The sequence below is a fragment of the Hipposideros armiger genome, unplaced genomic scaffold, assembly GCF_001890085.2.
Source record: "Hipposideros armiger isolate ML-2016 unplaced genomic scaffold, ASM189008v1 scaffold_383, whole genome shotgun sequence".
Taxonomy (NCBI): Eukaryota; Metazoa; Chordata; class Mammalia; order Chiroptera; family Hipposideridae; genus Hipposideros; species Hipposideros armiger.
In genome coordinates, this window is record NW_017731733.1 from 755,813 (window position 1) to 770,127 (window position 14,315).

Consider the following 14,315-nt stretch of genomic DNA (forward strand, 5'->3'; position numbering starts at 1 on the left):
ATCCATGCATGGGTACCCACATCTCTCATGCTTTTTCACGGCTTTATGATTTAAAAACTAGCTCCCTCTCACACCTGAAGACAGGTGAAGGAGCACATTTTGTTAATGATTCTGCTTTGTGACCTTTGGCACGTATATGACCTGGACCTGACTCTCACTCCCCCTTCCTGCAGGATGAGAATCATATTACCTGCTCCATAAGCCTTGGTCAAAAATTTTCGTAAGTTGCTTGAATAGCACACAAAGAAAAAAACGTGTTAGTGATAAGGATAAAGATGTTTTTAAATGTGTTGATATTGTGACCAAATTCACAGTACGACTGAACAGTGTCAGTACTAGAAACTTTCAAGAAACAATAATATATTTTATGGCTATTGAACATATTAACTGGGAAATCATGTTAGACATTTATTTATCAGTGCAGCACTATCAACTTTAATACATTAGTTGTCTTTAAATGGTTGCCATAGTTATGTATTTAAATTCATACTTCTATATCATTTGTGTAAAATACCTTTCTTTCAAATGTGAATGTATTTTAATAGATGTATTATTTGGTAATAAGTACTCAGTTGAATGCCTTGACTGAACAATGTATACAATAACAGTTTCTAATATCCCACAAGCTTTCTAATTTTAGGTTGAAGAAACCCTCATACTATTTCAGAAGCTGATTTAATTTTGCATCTACTTCTCAGGAACTTAGTTTGAAGGTCATTTCTTTTTTTTCTTATTAATATTCCAATTTCATTTATCCCCTGCACTGAAACTAACCTCCAAATTTTCTCACTGAATTCTTATAATGCAGGTGGTTAAATATTAGTCATCACCCCCAAAACGAGTAATAAATAAAGTGACCTGTCCTGCCTAATGTTGTATAGTGATTAAGCAACAAAGGGAAATAAACTCTGCTCCCCTCATAAATGATTATTATTGTCTAGTGATCTGACTGAGACCAACTGTTATTCTCCAGTTTAATTTGACTGAGTGGGTAGGCAGACAACTCAAATCCTTATCTATAAAAAAAGGGATCTTACATTCCTTTACAGCAGTTTTTACTTCCCATATTCCAGGAGATAGAGCTGATACTAATTATAACACTTTAGTGGCAACCCTGTAACCATCATGCACTGAGGGTTCATAGTAAAATCTAAGCAGTTTAAACCAAAATTTATCCTCTAAAAATTCTCTCTTATGTTTCACCATCTATTCTGAATATTATTTTACTGAAGTTTTCCTTTTTTTTAATAGTATAAGTCAATAATATAGAAAACCGAGAGTTTAATTCTGGAAACCAAATGCAAAATCCATCCAAAGACTTTAACAAAGAAGCCTACCTGTATGAAAAAGACACCCCATCGTATGTTCCATAGCAGAACTGGGAAACGAAGATGTGACCCAGATGCTATTCCTTTCCTTTCCCACACACATGGCAGACATCACTAATTGCTTACTTTACTCTTTCTTAATAAACCAAGATTGGTATGGGGGTGGGAGTGAGGGTTCAGAATCATACTCAATTGAGTGCTGGTTGGTGGTGGTGAATAAAATGAAATTTTTCTGTTATCATTGGTTTTTTTGTTTTCTCTGAATAACTGCTGTATATGTGAACCATATTTATTTCATCTCATCTTATGTTCTGCTATCCGTATGCTATAACAATGTAGAAATAACTAGTTCAGAACATTTTCTGTCCTCCAAAAAAAATTAGAAAGCTGTGAAAGGCTTGATCACTCCCCCAACTATCTTATACCTAGCAAATCAAGGGTCCTCTAAGAATTGATACTGAAACAGAGACCTGTTTGGATTCATTTGATAATCCTGTCACAAGTCCTTACCCCAGGAAGCTGGCATAACCTTACCGTTTTAGTATAGTCAAATCTAACGGGCAGATTTCAAATCAAGGTAGGAAATGTATTGTGTTTGATGAAGTCTCCCAAACTCTTCTCTTTGAGATCTACACGTGAGATGATGAAGGGCCCCATGATATCCAGATAAATTAAACTTAGGTGAATTCAACCACACACAAACTTCACCCTACCTGGTAACCAGTTCAAGTATCGGAATGGACTGCTACCACTCCACTGCCATCCACTGTTGAAACTCAGGCTGTTAAGTCCAATCCATAGTCTTGTAGTCAAGGCTAATCCACTGGTTACTCCTATACAAACAAAGCAAAAAACAGAAACAAAAGTCACGTCTGGAAAAGACACTGAAATCAAATTCAGAACTAAGTGCTTCAAAGGAAATATCTATCCTTTAACATTCCTCATCTGCTTTAGGTACTGCTAGGCTGGTTTTGAAGAATTAAATGAATTATTAAAACAGGGCCTGACACATAGTACGTGCCCAATAAATGTAAGCTATTGCCATTTTATGATGATGATGATGATGATGATGATGATGATGTTGAAGTAAGGTTGGCAAAAAGTGTGATTTCAAAACAAAATTCAAGCTTAATGTTAAATAGATGGCTTAAAGCAAATGAGCATCAGCCACAATTTTTTTCTCTAATGTGCTTGAGAGACCAATTTTTTTTTTAGTATTACTATAGAAAGCATCAATTCCACATGCTAAATATTTTAATTCTTAATTTTTCTGCATGTGTTGTGTGAAACAGTTGTATACCTACTTTTAAACTTGGTTATCATAGAGGATGCATTCATGTTCAATATTATGCTGGTTTTTTTGGGTTTTTTTGTTTGTTTGTTTTCCTATAATATATTGAGGTCCAATTTGTTTTCCAGCCAGCACCAAAGGAAATCGGCAAAAACAATCAGAGTAACAAGCCAAGTTTTACTTCCTTATTTCAGTTCTGTAAATCCTAATCCTGCACATATGTGGTTATAAATCTGATTCAGGAATTGAAGATTAAATAGGGTGTCCCAACATTTTTGAGGTTAGAAACAGAAGTGAGGATGATGAAATGGTGGTGGGTGATGTGAGACTGGGTTGCTGGGCAGAAGCAGCTAGCTCTGCAGAGAATGTGAAATCAGGTTGCCAGTTTAGAATAAATTTACTGGAGCAAAGGAGCTTTTGACTTCTTAATTAAGGGTTCTTTCTCTACGGTGCTTTGGGGACCACCAGGTCCTTGCTTATTTTGAGAGTGAGACCCAGGCAAACTGAAATGGAATGACAGCACTGAATTCTAATTCAGCTATTTTTCCAACTATGAGGTTTTAGGCAAGTTTTTAACTTTTGCCTCCTGCTCTGTTAGCTCATCTATAATAATGTTAATTTAAGAGGTGGCTGTGGGCTTTAGCAATAAAGCCGAACGTCTGGCACATAGGAGGTGTTCGATAAATGACAGGTAATTCAATCTCAGAGTCATAAAACAGGCTCACACATTTAAAAATATACATATTTACTTCTTAAAATCTTCATATATGTAAAGAAAATCTTATCTTAAAAAATATAACTATTGGGCCGGCCAAGTGGCGTATTGGTTGGGGGCTGGCTTGGGACGCCGGAGGGCCCCGGTTCGTATCCCACGTGTGAGGGCCGGTGACACTGCCCTCTGCAGCTGAGATGCTGAGCAACAGCTCATCCTGGAACTGGGCTGCTGTGGGTCGCCGGCGGCGGCGTGGGCTGCAGCCCCTGTGGCAGTGGGTTACCATGGGCTACCGTGTGTAGCCAGCAGCCAGCGTGAGTGGCCAGCAGCCGCAGTGAGTGGCCGTCCAGAAGCCGGCGACTGATCTGCCTCTCCTGGGAAGAGCGCAATGATGTTGCCAACTTGGGCCAGTGAGGCAGTGTCCTCCACAAGTGGACTGAGGAACAAAGGGACAGCGGCTTGTCTGTTCCCCTTCCCTCAATTCCCCAGCGCTGTTCCCATCCCCAATTCCCCAATAAAAATCTTAAAAAAAAAAAAAAATATATATATATATATATATATATATATATATATATATATATATATATATATATATAGCTATTTGTGGGTGCTTTTTTTCATTTTAGTGGCATAGTTCCCAAAATAGAGTAGCTCATCATCCCCATCAACACCATTATTTTCTAGATTCTTCTACAATATAGCCCAATAAATCCCAAATGTCATGAATATCTTCCCTCCAAGAAAACACAATTTTGCTTTAGTTTCTAAGTTTCTTCTTAGACTCCTCCCCACCCCTCCACCCCCAAATGCATGATATTTTGACTTAAAGAAAAGCAGGAAACATAACAAATCTCATTTGAGAAAGCATTCTTATCCAGGTTTCAGTTAAAAATGTGCTGATTAACATTCTGAAGGCTTGGATAAGATTTAAATGAGAATCTGAGGTGAACTAAGCCCCTGAATCTTAGGGCTTGTTTGCTCTCCTGAGGGAAACAATAGCACCCGTTGATTGGGGAAGCATTTCCGGCAGCTGGAGCCTGATAGCAGAGCCAGGAACCCGGAAACCAGTCTAGAGCCAGGCAGAGCTGCTGTGCTGCCCGTGTCACGCCTTCCTCTATGTAGCTGGGGAAGAGAGTTAAAAAGTAACTTGTGTTCCATCCCTTGGCTTAGAGAAACCAGAAAACAAGTAAAACTTGTAAGAATCAGGGAAATACAACCCGAAAACAGATTCCTTAAAAAAATTTTTACAAAAATCCAATTGAAACCGTTTCAACTCTGATAGATTTTTTTTTCATCTCTGTACAGGTAACACCAGGATTGGCTTACATCATCTTTTCTTTAATCATCTATACGAATTTAGTTTTGTCTCTTTCTATGCTTTCTTCTCTTTCTTATTTTTATACGTGGTTGGAAATATTAATCACTCCAATACTTTGTCTCAATATTAGAAAGGCCCAAGAAACCACCCGAAACAGAATAACTGAGCAGGCTGAGGTATGCTCTCATCTTTTGAGTTTTTGAATGCTCACAGTGAGGTCAGGTTGCTTTCCTACCATCAATCTCCTTAATAATAATTGAAAGAAAATGGCGAGTTGCTGCCTATCCTGAAAGGAGATTAATAAATGTTATGCTTGGCACTCAACTATTGCAAGAAATATTTCTTTACCATTGAGCAAGTCACAATTTAGTCCTCAGAAACGAACTAGGAGTAGGAAAATGCTTCTTACCCAGTTACTCTTTGTGTATTTCACAAGGTTGTGGTATATAAATGTATGTCATATTTTCATAGCAAAAAATTGAATGCAATAAACATCTTTGAATTCAATGAAAAAAAAAAGAAAGAAAGAAAGAAAGAAAGAAAGAAAGAAAGAAAGAAAGAAAGAAAGAAAGAAAGAAAGAAAGAAAGAAAGAAAGAAAGAACAGCCTAGTAACTTATGGGAGACATGTGTTCCAGTTGATGCAAAGTATTATCTGAAAAGAGTTGGAGAAAGTGAAGTCCTGGAAAATGAGGCAAGGCTGGGGACATGCTCTGTTGGTTGACACACACTCTCCCCTTGAACAGATGAAGTCACTGGGGCATAGAAGTCTCAGGTGATCCCACCAAGGTCCCCTGGCTTCCCAGTGCTGCGACCCAGGCACTCTAGCTCCAGAACTCATGCTATTTACTCTTGCACTCTGCTGCTTAGTGTGGAGTCAGATGGAATTTGTATGCATTGCTGACACAGCAGGTACTAACATAGTGTTTTGCCAAGTGTGGTCCCCCAAACCACTTGCTTCAGAATCACCCAGGAGGTTGATAGTATGCAGATTCCTGGACCCCACGTCACACCTAATGGTTGAGAATCTTCACTTTACCAAGTTCCCTGGTAATGAACAAGCAACTTCACATTTAAGAACAACCACTCTCACTGCCCTCCTGCCATGCACAGACCGCTTGTCTAAACATGAGGCTGGATTGCTAAATAATTATTTCGACTGTGCTGCACTGTCATTTGTCAGTCAGCAAACATTCACTGAGATGGTCGTCCTTGAAAGGTTCTGTACAAATCTCTTTTTGGAATAGGGGCAAAAATATTCCCAAGACATTCCTCGTTTGTAGCCATTTGCTCCTCTCTCCCATTATCCACACAGCCTTCAGTTTGCTTTCTTCATGGCACTTACTATGCTTTGTATTTATGTCTTGGTTTATTTTCTTCTTTGTATCTGTTTTCCACATTGGACTGTAAGCTCCATGTGGACAGGACGTGGCTGGCTCTGGTCACCACTGTGGCCCCGGGACCTAGCATAATGCCTCGAACACAGATACCAGTCATCTTATTGAATGAATGAATGAATGAATGAATGAATGAATGAATGAAAAATAACAAATGAATGTATTGATAGCCTTTTAGGGGAAGTGGGGCATATTACAAAAGCGGTAAACAAATAAGAGAAATGCCGATGGAAACGGAGAAGAAATCCATTTCAACTGTATAAAATTTGGGGGACTCCAGGTCCAAGAAATGGCACAGGGAAAGATGTGGAGGTGTGAAAGCATGAGACATGGCTGAGGCACCCAAAACTTCTCTTGTGTCAAAACTGTGGTGGAACACTTGAAGGGGGACAGTGGTCAGTGGACAGATGACAGCCTTCGAAGATCAGGCACAGGTGTTTCGTAAATGGTTTGACAGGAAACAAGAAACCACTAAGGACTCTTCAAACGTGTTAATCTCAAGATCAGAGATGCATTCAGCTAGCAGCTGTGTCAGGGTGAACTGGAGGGTGTGGGGAATCTGGAACAGGGAACTGGGGATGCTTTTTCTCCAGTTTCTCCATTTCTAGCCCGAATCTCTCTGTTCCCCAAATGTGGATTTTAGAAGCTCAAACAAATACTCTCATTTCAAGCAAACATTCGCTCTTTTAACCGTCACAAATCCTCTGAGAACAGAAGCTTAAAAAACAAACAGCACGCTGTGGAAAGAACAGCAGTGAGACCAGAAAGGCTGGGAGCAGGAGGGGCGGGGCACAAAAAGGACTCGGGCTGTCAGAGCAGTTCTCAACTTGTCCCTGCTTGTGATGGCCACGTTTCATTTTATCATTTGGAACTCTGTGATGCGAATGGAAGCTCTGTGGCTTCGGGTTAGACCTGGATACTTGACTAGCATACTACCCGGTCTTGTGCCCAAGACACCATCACTCACGAATTGTGGCATCTTTTATTATGAGCTCAGGTTAGTCCTCACAATCCTTCTCAGCACAGGTCCTAGGACTGTCACAGAACAAAATGGGTCCATGAGGCGACACCTATCTGCCATCCTGGATAGCTTTTTCCAGGTGCTAATTTGTCACACTCACTATACCACCTGCTTGGGGACTGACTCTATCATGATGGCTGTAATCAACGTGTGCTGTCTGCATTGTGGGTAAAGTGTTTTGAGATCAAATAGTCCCACTCTTAAACGTACAGCTTTTTCTTTTCATGTCATTACCTGTCAGGTATGTTTGCTCATGTATTTCTGTGATGCTCAGGAGCTCGGCATTCTGTTGCTGGCAGCTCTTCCATGCCTGGTGCCAAGTTAAAGCAGATTCGGAGTTGATCTGGTAGGAAATGTCAGTAAGTGGGTCTTTTTTCCACAGGCTTTCACTGCCCTCAACTGCAAGAGAAGTCCAGTAGAATCGGTTGTTATGCCTAGAAAAGTCTTTCAGCGAACAATACTGTCGAAACAATCCTAGTAGCATGATTGCCCAAAGCATTATACTTCCTTCCTTTCTTTTCTTCCCTCCCCCACCCCTTTTCCTTGTTTTTAAAGGGCCCATGAGATCTTCTTCCCTCCTGAAATGAACAGGGGGAGTTTTCAAACAATCAACCCCATCGAATCTCCTCCGTGTGCCTAATGAAAGAAAGAGAGACATCATCTCCCCATTTTTCCTTTGCGATGTTTAGGACCAGATGAGCTGAGAAGTGAGGCAACCACAAGGACTAAGAATAGAGATACCAGCTCAACTTCCTTAATCTAGGAAAAAAAAAAAAAAAAAGGAGACAACTAAATAAATATATGTCTTCTCTCAGCAAGTGAATATTTTGCCTGCAGATTCTAGTTTTGCCTTTTTAGACCAAACACACAGGCATTGGGGGGAAGATAATGGACTCCACAGACAGACTGACCTGTGTCACTCACTAGTGGCTTGACCTTAGTTAAATGAACATTTGGACTCTCACTTTTCATCTCTGGAATATATTCAATATAGGTAGCTTCTGGCAATAGTAGATGCTGACTGTTAGGTTTTCTTCCATCGGAGTGAAAAATAAATATTTTAGCTTCTTTTTCTCTTATTATTTTATGATTCCCAATATACACTTTAAACTTGGTTATGCTCCGTGAAAGGCCAATAATAGAGAGAGACCTTTTATTTGCAGCCTTTTACACATAAGATGCTTGGGAAATTAGCAAATAAAAGATTTTTGTGTGCTTCATGTTATGAAAATTTTTCTTCTGTCATTTTAATAATGTAAAATTCTACTTACAAGTCAGATGAAGTAATAAACTTTTCATTTATTTGCAAAGAAAAGGGAAAGGATAATGTAACTTCTCAAATTTTATGAGAAGTATTCAACTTTCTAAGAAATTGGGCAGTTTTCCATAAGCATAGAGCCTATGCTGCCATGATTCTTTTTATCTGACAAAGAAGCAGGCTTTTTCATAAACATATTCCACACTGTGATATAAAACCTTTGGGCCCGTGGCACACCAAAGGGGAAGAAAAGTATATCAAGATTTCATTCATGCAACCACATAGAAATTTCTCAGATGTTCTAAGTATAAAATCATTACACATACTTATATAAAAATAAATTTGAATTAGTGATATTAAACTTAAATTATCATGAGCTGAGGCTATACCAGTTTAATGTCCAAATGGATTCTTCTTCATGTAAATAAGATTCATTCAATTGAGACTGTTTGGGGTTCATTTGAAGATGGAAATATTGTAAATAAATAGTTATAGAAACTTTTGCTTAAAGATGTAAAAAAATGTGTAATATAAAAAAAAAGAGAGGATTATTTTCTTGTACAGGAATAGAGGACAGGGATGTAAATGACCAAAAAAGAAACTAAGACCTATTGCTCAATGAATGTTTAGGTTTGCTGACTATCCATCTCCCCAAATTGTCCAAATTCCCACAGTAAAACAGCACAACTGATGTTGAAAGCTAAAGTTGCAAGTTATGAGAATTGAAAGGGGTCTTTTCCTTTTCCTGTTCTCATGATATTTGAAAATAAATGTCTAAATAGAAGGAAAACATTACAATAAACAAGTCAAAGGATAATGAAGATATTAAGTGTCACTAGGTCAATAACTGTTACCTCATCCTCCTGTATTGAATCTGCTCATTTAAGGTTAATAAAAATAAAATGTTGTTTTGAAAGGAATGTAAAGCAAGGAAAATGAAATAGATTGGCAAAGCCCTTTAAAAACAGGCATGAAATGTATAAAATGTGCTTTAGATTTTGAATGCTTATTGAAATCAAACATTTTTTTAAACTTTTCTATAGTTACTTTACTTTTACATTTAACAGGAAAATGTGTATAATTTGGTCTGGAAGACATAAATTAGAAGTAACAAGACTCAAAGATTATTCTAGAACATAGTATACCCCTCCAACATATATCATCAATCCCATATGGTGAGTTTTCTTTATGAGTAGCGCCTGACCATTTGTTCTCCATTTAATGATTTATAAAGCCATCCACACATCTAACAACTCCTTTGTCATCACCACTTCAGTTCAGGACTCTATAGGTGGACCCATGAAATCTATACCCCTAAGAAAATCCATGACAACAAATTTGGAAAATACCATTCCTACTAAGTAAAGGAGAACAACCCTCTTTGATCAGTGAAAAATAAGTATTGCTTTATCTTAAGGAAAACATAGCTCAATTTTGACTTCAGGCAAAAAGATTTCTAATACAGAGATTAGACATCTAGAAACATTTCATGGTACCCAAAACTTTAAACGTTGCTAACAAGAGGGGTGAATACATTTACCTCACCCAAGAATGGGGGAGCTGTGTCACTAGGAATGGGAAACTGAGTTTGGGTGGGTCTTGACCCAGAACAGAGGGGCTGCATACAGAAGAAAATATGGGGATGACAAATCCAATTTATTTTTAGTGAGATGTTTACGGATTGTAAATCAAATGATATAAATAAACACGATTCTTGAAATTACAGCTTTCATTTGACAAACTAACATAGTTTTGTAAATTGGACTGTTTTACAATAATACTTGGAGTAATGGGATTGTGTGTGGCTGTGTGATCCCAAAAGTAGAGTTGTACGTAACGTTAATTGCAATCTGGATGGTCGCACAACCCTCCCAAACCCCACCTGATGACCTCCCTCTGTAACCACCCCTTTGCAGAACAGTAGTAGAGAGAATTGTGATTTAGTAAACAGAAAACCAGAGCTGCTCTGATCCATAAAAACTGAAGTGGCAAGAGGTCAGGGGGGAAGTTCAAGGGGAAGAATTGGCAGCAGGAGGAGGATATGGGGTGATACAGAAAGTGAAGCAAAAACTTGTGCTTTTCCTACTTTTTCAGCCCTATCCCTGCCTCCTAACGCAATGCTCACCTCCACTTCACCCCAAACCTGCTGTACTCTTTCTTTATAGATTCTTGAGCATGGAAAGAACCCCAAGAATTCTTATGCTCTGGCCCATTCCCATCAATATAATGAAATACTACTTATTTTGCATTTCTGCAATACTATTGGGTTGTCGGAAAAGTCATGATGCATTTTTGCAACGAAAAACATAGAAAAATTACGTCATGACTTTTCTGACAACCCAATGCTTAAGTTTTCATTTTAAAAGCCATTCAAGCATAGAAATAACCCGCTTCCATGTGATTCAGTGCTGTGTTAAATGAAATTATATTCTTCATAATTAAGTTTAAGAAGAGTATCATTACTATCTTTTTCACAGTGAAGAGCCCTTTTCATGACATTGACACAAATTTCAGGAGCTCCTCATATCTCTCTCCACCAAACCATAGTCTTGTGGGCATTGTTTAAATTCTGTTTCTGATTTATAGCTTAATAAGGGTATATAGCTTAAAGGGAAGGTTGGGGAATGGCAAGCCTACATCTAGTATTAAGCATACATTGAATCATCTACAATATAACTTGCCCTAAAGTTTTAGAAAATAACTGACAGTGAAAGAGGAAGTTGAAGAAAAAAGTTGTTGGTGACAATGAAGGGGTCATTTGATGCAGTCATGGTATGACAGTCAGAAGATCTGTGTTCTAGTTTTCAGCCAAGATGGGAGACTTTTTCCATTAGAAGGCAGGGACAATGACATCTATAATGGGTTATGGTGGGACGTGATGCAATCATAAATGTAAAATAACTAGGAAAAAATGTTTTAGATCAATGCAAGGTGTTATCGTTACCTTGCCATACTAAATATGCCAAAATTTTCTTGATGATCAAGTTACTTACATTTCAATGGGCAATATCCAAATAGCTTATCTGTGTCATAATCTGTAGTGGTTCCACACCAGAGCCATCCATCTGATCGCCCAGCACTTGTGCAATCTGCATACCATTTGTTTCCAAACTTGAATGGAAATGCACAGGTTGCTCCATTTGAGTTGCCCTTCAGTGTGAACATGGCTAAAAGAAGAAAATGGATACACACTTAGAATGTAAGGAATGCTTCTGAATGTTGACTTCCCATAAGAAGCATACTGAAAGAATTGGTCTTCCTCTTCCGATCACAATTGGGGTCCCCAGGCAGGGGATTCCTTTCCCTTCTCTCTCTGCCCCACTCCTTGATGGGTACCTACAATAGTCTGTACTTAGAAATAACTCTACCACCACTTCATTTCTGTTGTCTCTTAGCATAGATTTCCCTCTTTCTTCTTGTGAGGCAAAAGTAGAAAGCTCAAAGGACGCCAGCCTTGACCTCTGCATTTTCTCCAAAACAGAGAAGAGGCTGACCATCCTTCCTCATGGTTGGAAGTGCAGAATTCCAGAGCCTCTAGATTGAAAATAACCTTATAGCTGTGTAACCCAAACACACAATCAATGCTTAAATCTCCTCCAATCACTTCCTTCCATCCAGCTTCCACTTGAGTCCTTCAAACCAGGCAGGAACTTGAGCATAACCCTAATCCAATTCATGGAAGGAAATCACTCAAAACCATTCAATACCATCTACTATCAATAGTGTCCTTTTTAAAAACTGAATTCAAACAGATGAACACAGGAAGTTCTGGGTTCACCTAGAAAAGAACATTGAAAAAAATGTAGAATCATTTTTGACTGTGGTTTGGCTTAAGCCAAAAGAAAGAGAGAAGTTCAAACCTTTGAACTTCCACACCACTCACAAGCCTAAATTCTCCAGGATGTTTGAAGTCTCTCCCTTGATAGGGATGCTCCCTTTGGGAGATAATGACCCTCTATGGTGAAGTATTTAGTCTCTTGCCACCAGTTCACATTCAGAATGTGTTCTAGGTAGGAACACTCTTTTCTTAATTAAGTTTTGTAGATTCTATGACTTTAGAAAGTTCTTAAAAGACATCTTAAAAGTCATTTGCAGAATATAAAGTTTGTAAAACTTGTAGCACAGAACCTAACATATATTAAGAGCACAATAGATGTAAGTTTTTTGCCTCCTTTCCTTTTTCTTTATTGTATTTTTCCAGTCCTCCTTAAAAGCTAGGTTTATTTTCAAATACCTCAAAATTATTTTTTTTGTCAATTAGCTTGTTCAATTCTACCTTTTTTCCACTAAGTTATAGGGCTAGTTGTCCTAATCATATATCATATAAAGAACATGCTAGATTCAGAAATAATTATTCCCCTCTTAAGCCCTGAGTTACCTGTTTCTTCATATGAAGAAAACCTGTTAAGACCACCTTAGAGCAAGCTGTTCTGCTCATTAAATTAGCTGAGGAAGTTTCAGAGCTGGATTTATAGACGTCAGTTGGAAATGGCCTTTTCAAAGACTAACTCAATTTATTCAACAAAGCACTGACGAGGCCAAAAGAACCAAGCTCTCCACTCCAGCTACTTCACTGACAAATCATGTAACTGCTGTCAATTCACTCTTCTTCTTGTGGTCCAAACTTCCATGCAACGCTTAGATCCTTCTAAGACTACAATTCTGATTCTGTTCTTCTAAAACAATCACTAGTCTCCGCCAGTTTTCTTTGGAGATTCAACATATTATACATTCTCTCTGCATTGTCTTCACTTCTCATGTATATTCCAATGAATGGATTCCAAGATCACTCAGAAAGGCTAGGTCTGCTACTGGGATGTCTTAAGTATTGGGAGAAAGTTGGAGAGTATATAAAGTGTGGTCAATGGCCCATCTGCATCCAACCACATGGGTTGTTCATAAGAATAAATCAACAGATTCCTATGTCCTACTCTCAATATACTAATTTAGAATTTGGGTGGAAGGGGACCTTGGGATCTGCAACATTTTTAAAGCTCCCAGGTGATTCTTAAGCAAATTAAAGTTTGAGAACCCTATGCATATTTTTCTCAGAGCAAACAGAAGAACAGAAAAGAGAGAGGAACTACAAAATTTCAGTGATATTTTTTATATAGAGTAAGAGTCCAATGTCTTAGCACCAATATTCCTTGCACTGTATCCCTCAATTAAGACTATTGTTCTCTTTGAGGAATTTGACTCAGTCAAGTCTGGTTCACCCTTATCCTGCCCTTCAATTTTCTATCAAGTTTCTCCTGAAAGGTCATAGTACGTAGGTTGTCTCTCATGTAATTTCTAAACCTACACTGTGTTCAATCAATGCCTCGGGATTACTTATTTCTGAACTTCTTATTCTTCAATTCCTACTCTCCATCCTCTTTATACAGAAGGACAATGAAAAGCTGACAAACAATCACCTTGTAAAGATCAATACTCCTTTGCTCTGCTTAGCTATAACAGCTAGGTTCAACTCTGTAGCCAAAATAGCACAGTAATTTTGGAAACAGGTAATCTCTTGTCCCAAAACACAAGCTCTTTCTCTGTCCTTGAGGTCGTTCCAGATAACACTTCAAATAAGCAAGCGTTCAAACCTGGAATGTGGTTATAACTGCATCTGACTGAAGAAACCTTTCTAAAGGGCTTCAAGTTCTTTTTGGTTTTTCTTTTCTTTTTTTCCCTGTGCAGTCACCAGAGAATAAAATTTGGCCAAAGAAGAGAAGACTGCACATTCTGATTTTAATTAACCTTCAAGAGCTTAAGGAACCAACGACATATAAAACTATTTCCTGCCCCACTGGTGCTACCACTTTCTGAAAGAGTTGACTATATATGTTGCATGTTAATTTGCAAATTAATTCCATGGCTTTTCAAATCTTCTGATTATTATAGTCTCTCAATATGCATAAGGTTAAAAAAAATCAGAGATACTTTGAAACCCAAACTGACAAGGAATGCCAAGATTTCATTTTAGGCAATCCGACTTGGCAAAGAATAT

General features: G+C 38.2%; 1 protein-coding gene across 1 annotated transcript in view; it reads right to left on the reverse strand.

Annotated features, from left to right (window-relative positions):
* MRC1 (mannose receptor C-type 1) overlaps nt 1-14,315 on the reverse strand; it is an 80,867-nt gene that overhangs the window by 52,098 nt on the left and 14,454 nt on the right. Inside the window, exons 3-5 of the mRNA XM_019662941.1 lie at nt 11,317-11,490; nt 7,300-7,464; nt 2,042-2,161 (exon numbers count right to left, since the gene is read on the reverse strand). Coding sequence (XP_019518486.1) covers nt 2,042-2,161; nt 7,300-7,464; nt 11,317-11,490 — 459 coding nt within the window. The remainder of the gene's footprint in view (nt 1-2,041; nt 2,162-7,299; nt 7,465-11,316; nt 11,491-14,315) is intronic.